Here is an 18540-nt window from a genome sequence, read left to right as displayed (position 1 = left end):
AGATATAATAAATTCTCAATTAGAGTAAATTTAGTTAAGTAATATAACTTTAAATACATGTAAGTATAGGTAGGTACTGTAAAAGTCATTTCAAAATGTTATCAACACCTTTCTTACCACGGCAGCTGGATACTTACCCAGAATTATAACTTTAATATTGAATTCATAAATCTGGATGGACATAACCAATATCGACCACTTCGTTCGCGCGACACTTTCAGTTCATGAAGATTTTAACTGAAAACGTTAAATGGTTCGGAATAAAGCGTCTCCAGAATTAGGTACACTTTTATTAACCGACTTCGGAAAGAAGAAAGTTCTGTATTCGAGAAAATACTGTTTTACTTTATAGAAAGTACTGTTTTTCTTAGCAACGGTTTTAATAAAAACAATGTAGCCTGATATAAGAAATACAAAAATATTGTCTAAACGTGTCCCTACGTTTATTTGTTACAAACTGGGGGTTTGGAAGACGCCATGAAATATGTTAAAAACGCAACTCTTCTAAGTTCCACGGATTACCTACGACTATTATTGTCAATGAAATATTGTTTTCTAATAATCTGCAATGCTCAATCAGAATCAATGGCATTCAGTTCTGATGGCCACTTAATTAAATTAAGTAATTGACTCTAACAATTAATTACCTGCATATCAATACCTACTTACAATAAACGAGATGGCATAGATGACTATACGACAATATAGGTATAGGTACATAAAATATTACTCACCACACAGTTTCATTATCTAAAGAGATCTTAGGAAGCGAGGGAAATTGGCAGATAGAGATATTGATAATGCAAAGGCATCACAATCAGATTTTCATTGCAAACGCGCCCCATCTCCACCCTACCTCCCCCAGTGGTAGAAATGAATACTTATTGCGAAAATGAAGACGAAAGACGATTAATGAACGCCGCCCTCAGTAAAGCGATCCGCCGCGACTTACTTAATTCCCTTCGAAAATATTCAATAAGACGTCGTAGTCTCGATATTTAACCCTCTACTTATCGATAAGTCATTGTTTATATAGCGAATTAGGTACACTTAGCATAGAATTACAAAAATAAGTACCTAACTGTTTTCAATTTTATCTTATATAATTTAGTGACACAGCCATTTTACTGCCCATTTAGACTAGAATAACAAAGTAGAAGTAAATTCCCCGTGGAGTCCTATTTCTCACTAATGCCTTCCGTCTCCTTGAATTTTTGTAAAATAGATTTTATGCCAGTATCCTAATATATAATCGAACTAAGGAAGCTGAATTTAATGAAAGAAAAGCTATTTTTAAATACGCGTCGCTACTCGTATAATACAAACTCAAAGTACTAAAAATAAATATTTTGTGTAACAAAACTCAAAGTACTAAAAATAAAGATTTTGTGTGTAAAGACCAAAGCTGCGAAACTGACGGATCTGTAATGTAGGTAATATCCTCGCCAAACTTCTAGTCCGCTCTGAAGTTGTTGCGCGCAAGTTTAGTTAGCATATACTCCGTAACGTAAGGGCACACTAACGCAGCTATGTACCCGTGGCCGAGAGCGGGCAGCGGACGGGTGCCAGGAGGATCCCGCGCTGTCTTCGTTCCGCTAATATCTGCAATTTGCTATTGTGACGCGACTCGTTTCTATATTCGGAGCGGACTTGCCGTTTGGCGCGACGTCAAAGGGACTTCAGGGACTTCAAACAAAAGGGAAAGATGACTTCTTTAGTACAACTTTAGCTACGAGCAAAATCTAATTTAAAAAAAACAATAATACCTTTATCGAGGGGGAAACCAACGTCGAGTTATGTGGAATTTTTACCGCACTAAACCCAAAAACCATCTGGTGTTCACGACAGTATGCGACCACACATACCGCCGTCCTTCCCGGGGTCTCTTACTGGACGGTTCGAGCTCCGACTCTTGCCGCCCGCAACCCCGGGAGCCCCCTTTTAGTCGCTTCTTACGACAGGCAGGGGATACCGTAGCCCTATTCTAGTCCCGGGACTACAGGGGCAAACAATAATACCTACACTTCAATAGCAGACTTTGCACGTAAAACCACTTTCGCTATTAACTATGAAGGCAAATAAAATCTATTATGTAACGGTAAGAGCCCTCTTTATAACATAAGGATTATTATTGTACGAACTAAGTGGGACTTGTTTGTTTCAAATAAGCGTAAGTATCTACCCATCTACATTTTATATCAGAAAGAAAAAATACTTAGCGTAGCTTATTATTCAGATTGCACGGTCTTTTGTTATTATGTCATTCGTGGTTACTAATATTAATGGACTACTCTTAATCCCACCCATGCAGCTTTTTCAAAAAAGGAAGAAAACGAGCTCATTCCATACGGAAATCCGTGGTTTCTTTGGTACCGCAAATGTGCGTAGACAACGATTTCTACGCAAATACGTAGTCCACCAGTCTCATTATAAAAAAAATAATACTCGCACGCTTTGTTTCACATGGTTCCACTGAGGTGGCACTGCCACAAATATAAAATGTATTTTGGGTTGAAGAATTGTCTGCGGTTAGGTACAAAGGCATTTATAATACACAAATTTTAATTACGTATATCTATTTGACAGAAATTTTCGTGTTGGTAGGTAGTAGATAATCTCGTCCCTGTAGTACCGGGAGTAGAATAGGACTACGGTTTCTCCTGCCTGTCGTAAGAGGCGACTAAAACGGGGTTCCGGGTGGCAAGAATGGGAACTCGAACCGCACGTCAGCGACCCCGGTTGTACACACCAGACGGTGTGGCGAGCGACAAGCTCACCTGGGCGGAGCCCGACGGGGCAATGCGCTAAGAGGACTCCGGTTGCGTTCCTTTGGAGATCCCGGAGTCCTCTACGCAGCGCCGAGGACGGCTACCGGGGGGGTTTTAGTGCGGTAAAAGTCCCACATGTGTCAACCCGGTGTCACTCCCATGACGTCGGGTACCTTTTGAAGGGTTCCCCCTCGTAAAAAAAAAGTTGATAATCTGGTTATCGCAATAGTAACTTCGTAGGAAGGTAATACCCCCTCTCAACCCCCGGATTTAATCCCTTCATTCCCCAAGACAGCTTCTGAGTGTCAATGATTGATCCAAAAGCCAAATAACTCAAGCTAATCATATAAGCAAATATCATGCCGAGAAAAATACTAATTACGAACATTAGGAAAGTAAGTAAAACACTATGTAAAAAACTACATATCCTTTAATGCTTTAACAACACAGATGTTATACAACATGTTACTCTGCAACCTGGACCACGACTGCACCACTAATTCTTCAACCGAATCTAGAGAGCTCCTTAAATCTCTATCCATCGATATTAGTTTCGTATGCGTCTTCAAGAACAAACTCAAGTACGATTGGGCTAATTCAAAGTCTTTATTACTACGCAGCATTACTTCTAGCATTGTTATAAACTTCTTCATAACTTCGATAGAACCTCCTGCATCAGGCGCCATGCTTGTTACCTCCGCTTCTATTGAAGATGGCGACATTGTCTTAAGTTTTTCTAAACATTTTTCATAATCGTCGTCACATTCGAGTAATTTCTTAGCAAATACTGTCAAAGTTGAAAGTGAGTCAGGTATCAAGAGTTTATTTCCATCTCTCTTTTTATCCTTTTCTAGATCAAATTCAAGTTCTAAGCTAGGTACAGTTGGTAAAAAGAATGGTGCTGATTTTGGTACAGTTATGGGTGTTTTCGGTTTATTCCGCTGCTTGACAATATCTAGATTCAATAAATTGAGCCATCGTGACGTTGGTTGTCCAGAAAGGGTGACAAGTTCCTTGCTTATTTGTTCAGGAGATTTGTATTCCGGCTCGCCTAAGTCTATGACTCCTATGTCATCTATATCTGGTTTCTCAGCGAGAGTGCTTGGTAGTTCTGTGAATAAAAAAATGTATACAGAATACAGATAGCTGAAATGTGAATGTGAAACCTTCATTTAAAAAATCGACTTAAGTTGTTTTTTATGAAAAATAGAGATTAAGAAGACTAAGATTAATCCATCAAAAATAAATTAAACTTCGTGTTTCTCTTACTTTTATCGTAAACTAGCATAAAAAACAATAAACTTGGTTAAATAATATAATCCGTCTGTAATGACTACTCTTACTGATTAAACTGATTTTAACGTATGTATAATATTAATTATAGTAAAAAGGATTTTATTAAAGTGTTTAAAAGCTGTTTATTACTTTTTACACGATTTACACGGAAAATAAATCTAAAGAAACATATAAAATAGTATAAAACATACTTAATCTAGGAATGTCCACAGCACTCCTGTCAATCGGTTTAAGGAAGACCCGCTCGTAAAGCAGTTTGTTGGCCCACAGGAACACGCCCACTTCGCCAACGTGCGTCGTCGCTAGGAAATCTCCCGTCGGCGACATTGTGAGCGATGTGCAGGGTTGTTCCACCTACGAAACATTTTAAAATTGATACTTGTAGTATTGTACAGGCCTATATTATACCATCCGCAGGAAGTGAGCTCGCATCACACATTTAACCATTAGTTTCTGGGAGTAGAAAGGAGATAATATAGGCCTTCCATGTCTAATGATACTTAGACCAATCTTTTTATTTATTTATTTTTGTACACCTTAAACTAAGGGTTACAAAGGGTAAACTTAAAGGGTAAACTAAAAGCCTAATGGCATTCTCTGCCAGTCGACCCTGGGTGATGGCGATAACATGTGGTAGGCATAAGAAGAAAAAAAACACATACAATCTTCTACCCATTTTTCAGTAATTACCCTGTGTCTTTCCCAAATCAGACCACCGTACCATAACACTAAATCTGTATTATTTCGGTATTGAACTAAATTAATTGAATTGAACAAGTATGAACATGTTTTTAGCAAATCATCCACAAGAATTTATCATGGCATCCACATATTACTAAAAAATCTTATTGTGTGTGTCTAATAATGTAACCAGTGATTATATTTATGTATTTATGTATACAATAATACTTACCGAAAATATATCCACCAACTGAGCACTGGGAATATCCCAAACACACACAGTGCAATCCATAGAAGAGGAAATCAGCCACCTAAAATAAATATAAAATTCCATTAGATATTCATCAAACCTATCTCATAAATAGCCTGTAATAATTACTAAAAGATACAATAAACGTATGGTACACCTAAGGCACTAGTGTGATTTGTTATAAATACCAAAATTCACTGAATGCTCCTGATCAGGTCCATACATTTTTTAACTGTATATTTAAAAAATAATATATGTATTACATTTTGAGACACATTATATTTAAATAAAAATATTTAAACTGAACTGTTACCTGCTCTGGCAATCAAAATCGAAGTCATTTATTTTCGCAATATGCCCCTCGAATTTTCTCACCACATTCATAGTATCTATATCTATAAGAGTAATGGTAAAGTCTTCATTTGCTAGTGCGAGCAAACCACTGTCTCTGTGACATTTCATGCTATCCACAGAGTCCTCTAATCTTATCACATGGTAAGGTGCTGTAGCTGAAATAGAGAAATAATGTTACTTACCAAAGTATTTACTAACGACTAAAGGAATTCTATCATTGAATACTGGAAAACATTTTATAAAATGAACAAGTTATTATTAGTCAGACAGATTAAATTATTTTCAGAACTAACTCAGATAAGTTATAGTTGTTTTGATGGGCGATCCATATGATGAATTATCAGAAAAAATATTTGCCATATTCCATAATACGAGTATTATATCACTGCAATGAACTTATTCGGCAACTAACCAAACCTAACCTCACTTAAATAGACATAAAACTGTATGGATATTAATATTAGTAATAACATGATTGATTATAAAATTTGTATTGCATTCCAAATCAAAGATGAGATAACGTGAAATAAAAGTACTGTCATATAATACATACTTGTTTTAAAATACCAGAACTTTAATTTGTCGTCGGCTCCTGCGGTAATAACCCTCTCATTGCAGATATCAGTTACAACACCCCGCACTGCTCCTTTGTGTGCAAGCTTCTTCTCTTCTCCATAGTGACCTCGATAAATACCAGACTGCATGTTAAACTTGTGCACCTGACCATTACTGTAACCTGTTGATATCCAAGTAATATATTTAACCTAGTAATTAAAAATTAAGTATATGTAAATAAAATGAATATGAAGACTCCTTTATGAAGACCACCATAATGTTAAAGTTGCCTAATACTATAAGACAAAGATTTTAAAGACAATTTTTTTTAATAAAGTTTACTCTCCAGTGCTAATAACTTAATAATGATTATATTTTTGTTTCATTTGAAAAATCTCACATAAAATATTGTTTTAGAATGGACTGTTTTACAGAACTATTTTTTAATGTTGAACAAGTTGTTTCTCAAGACATTACAGAATATGGTATTTTGAATACAAATACAAAGAATATTTTACCTATAATAACAAAATTTCCACAATGTGTCACAGTGAGACATGTGGCCAAGGTTCCCTTAACCATTTCTGGAGGCTTCAGTTTATGCTCGCCCATACATATCCTATTGTATGACCAAGTAGTTGCCATGTACTTCCCTTCATGCAAAGAGGCAATGCTGTCCCATTGCTTGTCTCTTTGCATGCATGAGCTCAACTTGGAAATTGGTGGAAGAATGAGGTAGTCCGTTTGAGTTCTCTCTGCAATACAAAAATTGTCAAAGGTTTTCAATAACATCTAATTTTACAGTAGTTTCGCTGAGTGCCTTAACCATGGAATAAAAAATAATTTTATTGGTCTTCACAGAAATGCAGTGGCAACTATCAATTGTATATTTTTCATCAGCTTGGGAGCAACCATTATCTTCATTCAATAGATTCATTTCAATAATAGAGCGACTCTCTTACTGAACTTCCATACAAGTTACAATAATTAAAGTTATGGTTCCACATGTCAGTGTATTAATACATGGCACCCTTTATCACAGAAAATCCTCATACATTTTTTTTTTATAATATAGGAGTAGCAGACGAGCATACAGTCCACCTGATGGTAAGTGGCTACTGTCGCCCATGGACATCTGTAATCAACCCCAGATAGGATTAGATATTCTTATTCGCCGCTACTCTTGAGGACTAATCTGGAACGCCTCGGAAAAATCTGTCTCCTTTACTCTTCAAACCGGAACACAGCAGCGCCTAACACTACTGTTATTAGGTATAAATAGGTGAGGCGGTGGGACCGCCGGAGTCGAACCACAAAGGATTCTACCACCACATTTATTACTAATAAAAATAAAATTCGAATAAACATTTAGTATGCACCAATTATTTGCAATTTATTTTTACTTACTTTTCTTTTTAGATGCTTTTCTGCTATAGGAAGCCTTGCCCATATTTTTGTTAAATGTTTCTGTCACGGTGTTCATGATATGCAGGCTGCTATCAGTACCTGATACTAGCATATTCTCACCAGTTGGTTCACAATATCTGACTAGGTTTGGTGGTAGAGCATGTCCTTCTCTGAAAGTAATTTAACAGAGATGTAAGTACATGTTGATCAATGGACATACCAACTTCATGATTAATTATGAAATCTAATGATGATCTAATAGTTAATTATAATATTTAATGTTTTGCCTATCAGACTACTAATTTGACCCAATGTAAGGGCCTGCAATAGTGCCAATTAAATAAAATCTTGTAAAAATGTATTAACTTGAATGTTCAATTAAATTACTTGTTTAATAAATATTTGTATGTATGTTGTATGATGTGTGTTATGGAGTTTCTTTCGCCGCTTCTTCTCCATAACGAAACACCTTGTGATGTGGTGGTAGTTGTAATGACATTCAAAAAGTGCTCTGTAAAGAACCTATATTGAAGAATATATTTTGATTACTATTACTTAAATTATAAAATGAGTATTATTTAGCATTTGCAAATGGCACAAATAAATACCATGAACTCAAAAATTTTGTCAAGTAATATCTGGTTTCTTTTTTGTACACTATAAAATATGATATTCATACCTTTTCTTAAGAAGTCTTGCACCACCATCAGACATATCAAAGATCCACATTTTCAAGGAATTATCAGGTGAATTAGTAATCATCAAAGGCTCAGACATCAAACATTGTAACCCAGCTATCCTCGATGAGTGTGCTGCTTGGATTTGAGACTTAACTCTCTTCTCCTCCAAATCCCACACAACTATATGCCCTTGGGTACTTCCTGACACCATAACTGGGGCCTGGTCCAGTCTAAACGATAAACAACTGACCATGCCCCAATCATGGACAAACTCCATAATAGTTTCATCATACCGGATATTATGCAAGAGTATTTTTCTATTAGCCAACGCTATAGCTACCACATCTACGGCTGGCGCGGGCTCTGTCACCCTCACAGACGATTGCCAGCCCGTTATAGTGTAAACCAATTTGCTTGTACGTACATTCCAAATTTGAAGTTGACCTTGCTTGCTTCCAAGCAGGATCTTGTTCAGATATGTCGGTGGATGGCACAGTGTTGTAATTTTAAAATGTTCTATATCAAAATTGAGTTCTAAGATCTGTTCCTCGTCCTTTATATCGAATATTCTCAACACATTGTCTTCATCTATGGAAATTATGTGTACGCCGAAAGGTAGTATGTGGTGTATTGGCGCAGTGTGCCCTTTATAAACGTGTTTTAGTTCGCAGCCTCGCCTCCACGCGTATATATTATTCTCACTGGCTGTGTATACGTGAAAATTGTCGCCGCTCATACATGTTATGGGGCCGGGGTGTTCCCCACTAACGCTGAGCAGGCGGAACTTGTCGCACCCATACGTATGGAACCACTTCCCTACACTAGTACAAACTAGGTTTTCACCACGTCTCTTGATAAATCTGGATACAAATGGTACAAGTGTACTGACATAACCTAACACTCTCGCACCGGTGAATATTTGGCTGCTCCTTTTATCTTCAGCCATTCTCACAACTTATTAGTTATCGTAAATTATTTGGCAAATGTCAAACGTAAAAGAACATTATTAATATAATAATTACAAAATTATTAAAACACGCGTGTTTATTATTGTCCGCACTCCGCATCAACTCTAGACGACGACATTGACACTTTGACACTGACATAAAAGCAGAACACTCGACAGTGACAACTGCAATAGTTGTGTCGTGATTAAAAATAAAATAAAAGCGAAGACAATTTAATGATTATGCCATTAACAAAATTTTAACAAAAGTTTATTTTCCAACTTATAATCTCACAATACAAAATTACAAATTAGAGCAGTTTTACTTCGAAAACAGAGGCTTAGCGTATCATAGGCGGAGGGGCGTAACCCGCCTTAGGCGGTACTTTTATTAATATCGGTATTTTGTCTACTTTTTAAAGACTTTATATTTCTAAGTGTCCGTGAAACTAGCACAGCCTTTGCCAGCAGAGCACTAAAAAATGAGAGTTCTATTCGCATGCACATGAGTTCTATAGTTCCTGATAGTTTTCAGGAATAGTTCTGGCGATTTCACGGAGATAAAGCAGAATGAAATAATGCTCTGCTAACTTCACACAGCAGAGCATTTTCTACAAAATTGAAAAAAAGCTATTGATTAGTGTAATTAGCTAATACCTGGAGTTCCTATTAGTTTTCAGTGATAGTTCTCGCGAAATAAACTTAAAAAATAATTTATTGATAAAATAAATTGACAAAAATTTAACCAAAAAAAAATCTGCAAAAAGGTTATTTAAAAGTGGAAACTTGTCGATTTTGCAAAGCCTAGTAATAAAATGATACATTTGTACAATAACTGACCCAGGAACTCACACTAAAGTGCCAGCACAGCATACTAGAATAGTACAAATCGGAAAGATTTTCGACAAATCTTTTTTACATATTATTTTCACGTACCCAGGGGGAAGGAACTCAGCGGTTTTACATAGGCTAGTAATATGGCTACAATTTAAAAATATAACCAATCCCAGAACTCACACTAAAGTGCCAGCAGAGCATACTAGAATAACAAAAATCGGATGGAGTTTCGACAAATATATTTTTTTTATTATTTCCACGTAACCAGATAGCGGGAACTCATCGGTTTTATATAGACTAGTAACATAGCTACAATTTAAAAATATAACCAATCCCAGAACTCTCACTAAAGTGCCAGCAGAGCATACTAGAATAACAAAAATCGGATGGATTTTCGACAAATATTTTTTTTCAATCATGTCCACGTAACCAGATGGCGGGAACTCATCGGTTTTATATAGACTAGTAACAAAGCTACAATTTAAAAATATAACCAATCCCAGAACTCACACTAAAGTGCCAGCAGAGCATGCTAGAATAGCAAAAATCGAATGGATTTTCGACAAATATTTTTTTTCAATCATGTCCACGTAACCAGATGGCAGGGACTCATCGGTTTTATGTAGACTAGTAACATAGCTATAATTTAAAAATATAATCAATCCCAGAACTCACACTAAAGTGCCAGCAGAGCATACTAGAATAGCAAAAATCAGATGGATTTTCGACAAATATTTTTTTTCAATCATGTCCACGTAACCAGATGGCGGGAACTCATCGGTTTTATATAGACTAGTAACAAAGCTACAATTTAAAAATATAACCAATCCCAGAACTCACACTAAAGTGCCAGCAGAGCATACTAGAATAGCAAAAATCAGATGGATTTTCGACAAATATTTTTTTTTCAATCATGTCTACGTAACCAGATGGCGAGAACTCATCGGTTTTATGTAGACTAGTAACAAAGCTACAATTTAAAAATATAATCAATCCCAGAACTCACACTAAAGTGCCAGCAGAGCATACTAGAATAGCAAAAATCAGATGGATTTTCGACAAATATTTTTTTTTCAATCATGTCTACGTAACCAGATGGCGAGAACTCATCGGTTTTATGTAGACTAGTAACAAAGCTACAATTTAAAAATATAACCAATCCCAGAACTCACACTAAAGTGCCAGCAGAGCATACTAGAATAGCAAAAATCAGATGGATTTTCGACAAATATTTTTTTTTCAATCATGTCTACGTAACCAGATGGCGAGAACTCATCGGTTTTATGTAGACTAGTAACAAAGCTACAATTTAAAAATATAACCAATCCCAGAACTCACACTAAAGTGCCAGCAGAGCATGCTAGAATAATAAAAATCAGATGGATTTTCGGCAAATATTTTTTTTCAATCATGTCCACGTAACCAGATGGCGCAAACTCATCGGTTTTATGTAGAATAAAAACATAGCTACAATTTAAAAATATAACCATTCCCAGAACTCACACTAAAGTGCCAGCAGAGCATACTAGAATAACAAAAATCGGATGGAGTTTCGACAAATATTTTTTTTTAAATTACCACGTAACCAGATAGCGGGCACTCATCGGTTTAATATATAGATGAGTAACATAGCTACAATTTAAAAATATAACCAATCCCAGAACTCACACTAAAGTGCCAGCAGAGCATACTAGAATAACAAAAATCGGATGGATATTCGACAAATATTTTTTTTCAATCATGTCCACGTAACCAGATGGCGGGAACTCATCGGTTTTATGTAGACTAGTAACAAAGCTACAATTAAAAAATATAACCAATCCAAGAACTCACACTAAAGTGCCAGCAGAGCATGCTAGAATAATAAAAATCAGATGGATTTTCGGCAAATATTTTTTTTCAATCATGTCCACGTAACCAGATGGCGCAAACTCATCGGTTTTATGTAGAATAAAAACATAGCTACAATTTAAAAATATAACCATTCCCAGAACTCACACTAAAGTGCCAGCAGAGCATACTAGAATAACAAAAATCGGATGGAGTTTCGACAAATATTTTTTTTTAAATTACCACGTAACCAGATAGCGGGCACTCATCGGTTTTATATAGATGAGTAACATAGCTACAATTTAAAAATATAACCAATCCCAGAACTCACACTAAAGTGCCAGCAGAGCATACTAGAATAACAAAAATCGGATGGATATTCGACAAATATTTTTTTTCAATCATGTCCACGTAACCAGATGGCGGGAACTCATCGGTTTTATGTAGACTAGTAACAAAGCTACAATTTAAAAATATAACCAATCCCAGAACTCACACTAAAGTGCCAGCAGAGCATGCTAGAATAGCAAAAATCGAATGGATTTTCGACAAATATTTTTTTTCAATCATGTCCACGTAACCAGATGGCGGAAACTCATCGGTTTTATGTAGACTAGTAACATAGCTACAATATAAAAATATAAGCAATCCCAGAACTCACACTAAAGTGCCAGCAGAGCATGCTAGAATAGCAAAAATCGAATGGATTTTCGACAAATATTTTTTTTCAATCATGTCCACGTAACCAGATGGCGGGAACTCATCGGTTTTATGTAGACTTGTAAAATAGCTACAATTTAAAAATATAACCAATCCCAGAACTCTCACTAAAGTGCCAGCAGAGCATACTAGAATAACAAAAATCGGATGGATTTTCAACAAATATTTTTTTTCAATCATGTCCACGTAACCAGATGGCGGGAACTCATCGGTTTTATGTAGAATAGTAACAAAGCTACAATTTAAAAATATAACCAATCCCAGAACTCACACTAAAGTGCCAGCAGAGCATGCTAGAATAGCAAAAATCGAATGGATTTTCGACAAATATTTTTTTTCAATCATGTCCACGTAACCAGATGGCAGAAACTCATCGGTTTTATGTAGACTAGTAACATAGCTACAATTTAAAAATATAACCAATCCCAGAACTCACACTAAAGTGCCAGCAGAGCATGCTAGAATAGCAAAAATCGAATGGATTTTCGACAAATATTTTTTTTCAATCATGTTCACGTAACCAGATGGCGGGAACTCATCGGTTTTATGTAGACTAGTAACATAGCTACAATTTAAAAATATAACCAATCCCAGAACTCTCACTAAAGTGCCAGCAGAGCATACTAGATTAACAAAAATCGGATGGATTTTCGACAAATATTTTTTTTCAATCATGTGCACGTAACCAGATGGCGGGAACTCATCGGTTTTATGTAGACTAGTAACATAGCTACAATTTAAAAATATAACCAATCCCAGAACTCTCACTAAAGTGCCAGCAGAGCATACTAGATTAACAAAAATCGGATGGATTTTCGACAAATATTTTTTTTCAATCATGTGCACGTAACCAGATGGCGGGAACTCATCGGTTTTATGTAGAGTAAAAACATACCTACAATTTAAAAATATAACTAATCCCAGAACTCACACTAAAGTGCCAGCAGAGCATACTAGAATAGCAAAAATCGGATGGATTTTCGACAAATATTTTATTTAAATTATTTCCACGTAACCAGATGGCGGGAACTCATCGGTTTTATGTAGACTAGTAACAAAGCTACAATTTAAAAATATAACCAATCCCAGAACTCACACTAAAGTGCCAGCAGAGCATACTAGAATAACAAAAATCGGATGGATTTTCGACAAATATTTTTTTTCAATCATGTCCACGTAACCAGATGGCGGAAACTCATCGGTTTTATGTAGACTAGTAACAAAGCTACAATTTAAAAATATAACCAATCCCAGAACTCACACTAAAGTGCCAGCAGAGCATGCTAGAATAGCAAAAATCGAATGGATTTTCGACAAATATTTTTTTCAATCATGTCCACGTAACCAGATGGCGGGAACTCATCGGTTTTATGTAGACTAGTAACATAGCTACAATTTAAAAATATAACCAATCCCAGAACTCACACTAAAGTGCCAGCAGAGCATACTAGAATAGCAAAAGTCGGATGGATTTTCGACAAATATTTTTTTTTCAATCATGTCCTCGTAACCAGATGGCGAGAACTCATCGGTTTTATGTAGACTAGTAACAAAGCTACAATTTAAAAATATAACCAATCCCAGAACTCACACTAAAGTGCCAGCAGAGCATACTAGAATAGCAAAAATCAGATGGATTTTCGACAAATATTTTTTTTCAATCATGTTCACGTAACCAGATGGCGGGAACTCATCGGTTTTATGTAGAGTAAAAACATACCTACAATTTAAAAATATAACTAATCCCAGAACTCACACTAAAGTGCCAGCAGAGCATACTAGAATAGCAAAAATCGGATGGATTTTCGACAAATATTTTATTTAAATTATTTCCACGTAACCAGATGACGGGAACTCATCGGTTTTGTATACATTAGTGACATAGCTACAATTTAAAAATATAACATATCACAGAACTCACACTAAAGTGCCGGCGGAGCATACTAGAATAGCAAAAATCAGATGGATTTTCAACAAATAACTGTAGCCAGTAGCCAACAATAATTGTAACTGGTTACGTGGACATGATTGAAAAAAAATATTTGGCGATAATCCATCCGATTTTGGCTATTCTAGGATGCTCTGCTGGCACTTTAGTGTGAGTTCTGGGATTGGTTATATTTTTAAATTGTAGATATGTTACTAGTTTATATAAAACCGATGAGTTCCCGCCATCTGGTTACGTGGACATGATTATAAATATATATTTGTCGAAAATCCATCCGATTTTTCCTATTCTAGTATGCTCTGCTGGCACTTTAGTGTGAGTTCTGGGATTGGTTATATTTTTAAATTGTAGCTTTGTTACTAGTCTACATAAAACCGATGAGTTCTTGCCATCTGGTCACGTGGACATGATTGTAAAAATATATTTGTCGAAAATCCATCCAATTTTTGTTATTCTAGTATGCTCTGCTGGCACTTTAGTGTGAGTTCTGGGATTGGTTATATTTTATAATTGTAGCTATGTTACTAGTCTATATAAAACCGATGAGTTCCTGCCATCTGGTTACGTGGACATGATTGAAAAAAAATCCATCCGATTTTCGCTATTCTAGTATGCTCTGCTGGCACTTTAGTGTGAGTTCTGGGATTGGTTATATTTTTAAATTGTAGCTTTGTTACTAGTCTACATAAAACCGATGAGTTCTTGCCATCTGGTCACGTGGACATGATTGTAAAAATATATTTGTCGAAAATCCATCCAATTTTTGTTATTCTAGTATGCTCTGCTGGCACTTTAGTGTGAGTTCTGGGATTGGTTATATTTTATAATTGTAGCTATGTTACTAGTCTATATAAAACCGATGAGTTCCTGCCATCTGGTTACGTGGACATGATTGAAAAAAAATCCATCCGATTTTCGCTATTCTAGTATGCTCTGCTGGCACTTTAGTGTGAGTTCTGGGATTGGTTGTATTTTTAAATTGTAGCTATGTTTCTAGTCTACACAAAACCGATGAGTTCCTGCCATCTGGTTACGTGGACATGATTGAAAAAAAATCCATCCGATTTTCGCTATTCTAGTATGCTCTGCTGGCACTTTAGTGTGAGTTCTGGGATTGGTTATATTTTTAAATTGTAGCTATGTTTTTATTCTACATAAAGCCTATGAGTTCCCGTCATCTGGTTACGTGTAAATAATTTAAATAAAATATTTGTCGCAAATCCCTCCGATTTTTGTTATTCTAGCATGCTCTGCTGGCATTTTTGTGTGAGTTCTGGGATTGGTTGTATTTTTGAATTGTAGCTATGTTTCTAGTATACACAAAACCGATGAGTTCTCGCCATCTGGTTACGAGGACATGATTGAAAAAAAAATATTTGTCGAAAATCCATCCGACTTTTGCTATTCTAGTATGCTCTGCTGGCACTTTAGTGTGAGTTCTGGGATTGGTTATATTTTTAAATTGTAGCTATGTTTTTAGTCTACATAAAGCCTATGAGTTCCCGTCATCTGGTTACGTGTAAATAATTTAAATAAAATATTTGTCGCAAATCCCTCCGATTTTTGTTATTCTAGCATGCTCTGCTGGCACTTTTGTGTGAGTTCTGGGATTGGTTGTATTTTTAAATTGTAGCTATGTTTCTAGTCTACACAAAACCGATGAGTTCTCGCCATCTAGTTACGAGGACATGATTGAAAAACAAATATTTGTCGAAAATCCATCCGACTTTTGCTATTCTAGTATGCTCTGCTGGCACTTTAGTGTGAGTTCTGGGATTGGTTATATTTTGAAATTGTATCTTTGTTACTAGTATACATAAAACCGATGAGTCCTTGCCATCTGGTTACGTGGACATGATTGAAAAAAAATATTTGGCGATAATCCATCTGATTTTGGCTATTCTAGTATGCTCTGCTGGCACTTTAGTGTGAGTTCTGGGATTGGTTATATTTTTAAATTGTAGCTATGTTACTCATCTATATAAAACCGATGAGTTCCCGCTATCTGGTCACGTGGACATGATTGTAAAAATATATTTGTCGAAAATCCATCCAATTTTTGTTATTCTAGTATGCTCTGCTGGCACTTTAGTGTGAGTTCTGGGATTGGTTATATTTTTTAACTGTAGCTATGTTACAAGTCTATATAAAACCTATTAGTTCCTGCCATCTGGTTACGTGGACATGATTGAAAAAAAAATATTTGTTGAAAATCCATCCGATTTTTGCTATTCTAGTATGCTCTGCTGGCACTTTAGTGGAGTTCTGGGATTAGTTGTATTTTTAAATTGTAGCTATGTCACTAATGTATACAAAACCGATGAGTTCCCGTCATCTGGTTACGTGGAAATAATTTAAATAAAATATTTGTTGAAACTCCATCCGATTTTTGCCATTCTAGTATGCTCTCCTGGCACTTTAGTGTGAGTTCTGGGATTGGTTTTTTTTTTTATAAATTGTAGTTATATTACTACTCTATATAAAACCGATGAGTTCTTGCCATCTGGTTACGTGGACATGATTGAAAAAAAATATTTGGCGATAATCCATCCGATTTTGGCTATTCTAGTATGCTCTGCTGGCACTTTAGTGTGAGTTCTGGGATTGGTTATATTTTTAAATTGTAGATATGTTACTAGTTTATATAAAACCGATGAGTTCCCGCCATCTGGTTACGTGGACATGATTGTAAAAATATATTTGTCGAAAATCCATCCGACTTTTGCTATTCTAGTATGCTCTGCTGGCACTTTAGTGTGAGTTCTGGGATTGGTTATATTTTTAAATTGTAGCTTTGTTACTAGTCTACATAAAACTGATGAGTTCTTGCCATCTGGTTACGTGGACATGATTGAAAAAAAAAATTTGGCGATAATCCATCTGATTTTGGCTATTCTAGTATGCTCTGCTGGCACTTTAGTGTGAGTTCTGGGATTGGTTATATTTTTAAATTGTAGCTATGTTACTCATCTATATAAAACCGATGAGTTCCCGCTATCTGGTTACGTAGACATGATTGAAAAAAAATATTTGTCGAAAATCCATCCAATTTTTGTTATTCTAGTATGCTCTGCTGGCACTTTAGTGTGAGTTCTGGGATTGGTTATATTTTTTAATTGTAGCTATTTTACTAGTCTATATAAAACCGATGAGTTCCCGCCATCTGGTTACGTGGACATGATTGGAAAAAAAATATTTGTCGAAAATCCATCCGATTTTTCCTATTCTAGTATGCTCTGCTGGCATTTTAGTGTGAGTTCTGGGATTGGTTATATTTTTAAATTGTAGCTTTGTTACTAGTCTACAAAAAACTGATGAGTTCCCGCCATCTGGTTACGTGGACATGATTGAAAAAAAATATTTGTCGAAAATCCATCTTATTTTTGTTATTCTAGTATGCTCTGCTGGCACTTTAGTGAGAGTTCTGGGATTGGTTATATTTTTAAATTGTAGCTATGTTACTAGTCTATATAAAACCGATGAGTTCCCGCTATCTGGTTACGTGGAAATAATAAAAAAAATATATTTGTCGAAAGTCCATCCGATTTTTGTTATTCTAGTATGCTCTGCTGGCACTTTAGTGTGAGTTCTGGGATTGGTTATATTTTTAAATTGTAGCCATATTACTGGCCTATGTAAAACCGCTGAGTTCCTTCCCCCTGGGTACGTGAAAATAATATTAAAAAAAGTTTTGTCCATAATCTTTCCGATTTGTACTATTCTAGTATGCTGTACTGGCACTTTAGTGTGAGTTCCTGGGTCAGTTATTGTACAAATGTATCATTTTATTTCTGGGCTTTGCAAAATCGACGAGTTTCCACTTTTAAATAACCTTTTTGCAGATTTTTTTTGGTTAAATTTTTGTAAATTTATTTTATCAATAAATTATTTTTTAAGTTTATTTCGCGAGAACTATCATTTAAAACTATTAGGAACTCCAGGTATTAGCTAATTACACTAATCAATAGTTTTTTTTTTCAATTTTGTAGAAAATGCTCTGCTGTGTGAAGTTAGCAGAGCATTATTTCATTCTGCTTTATCTCCGTGAAATCGCCAGAACTATTCCTGAAAACTATCAGGAACTATAGAACTCATGTGCATGCGAATAGAACTCTCATTTTTTAGTGCTCTGCTGGCAAATGCTGTGCTAAGTTCACCAACATTATTTCTAATAACCTAATATTTCAAAATTCGAATTTTGAAATATTAGGTTATTAGAAATATAAAATTCGAAACTTTGTATTACGGGAGGCATGCGGCGTGATTAC

At 35.6% G+C, this 18540-nt stretch overlaps 1 protein-coding gene across 1 annotated transcript; it reads right to left on the bottom strand.

Moving 5' to 3' along the window:
* Positions 1–3180: 3180 nt before the first annotated feature.
* LOC140758021 (WD repeat-containing protein 36) lies at positions 3181–9044 on the bottom strand. Its single transcript, XM_073093967.1, has 8 exons — positions 7991–9044; positions 7312–7481; positions 6423–6659; positions 5903–6085; positions 5309–5504; positions 4978–5056; positions 4256–4418; positions 3181–3879 (listed from the first exon to the last, which is right to left on the bottom strand). The coding sequence occupies exons 1-8, from the start codon at positions 8935–8937 to the stop codon at positions 3188–3190; spliced, it is 2667 nt and encodes an 888-aa protein (XP_072950068.1). The 5' UTR covers positions 8938–9044; the 3' UTR covers positions 3181–3187.
* Positions 9045–18540: the final 9496 nt, after the last annotated feature.

Source organism: Epargyreus clarus, unplaced genomic scaffold, assembly GCF_041222505.1.
Source record: "Epargyreus clarus isolate Ecla_fem2 unplaced genomic scaffold, WU_Ecla_fem_2.2 ptg000005l, whole genome shotgun sequence".
NCBI classification, from domain to species: domain Eukaryota; kingdom Metazoa; phylum Arthropoda; class Insecta; order Lepidoptera; family Hesperiidae; genus Epargyreus; species Epargyreus clarus.
This window is presented reverse-complemented; position numbering and strand designations above follow the sequence as displayed.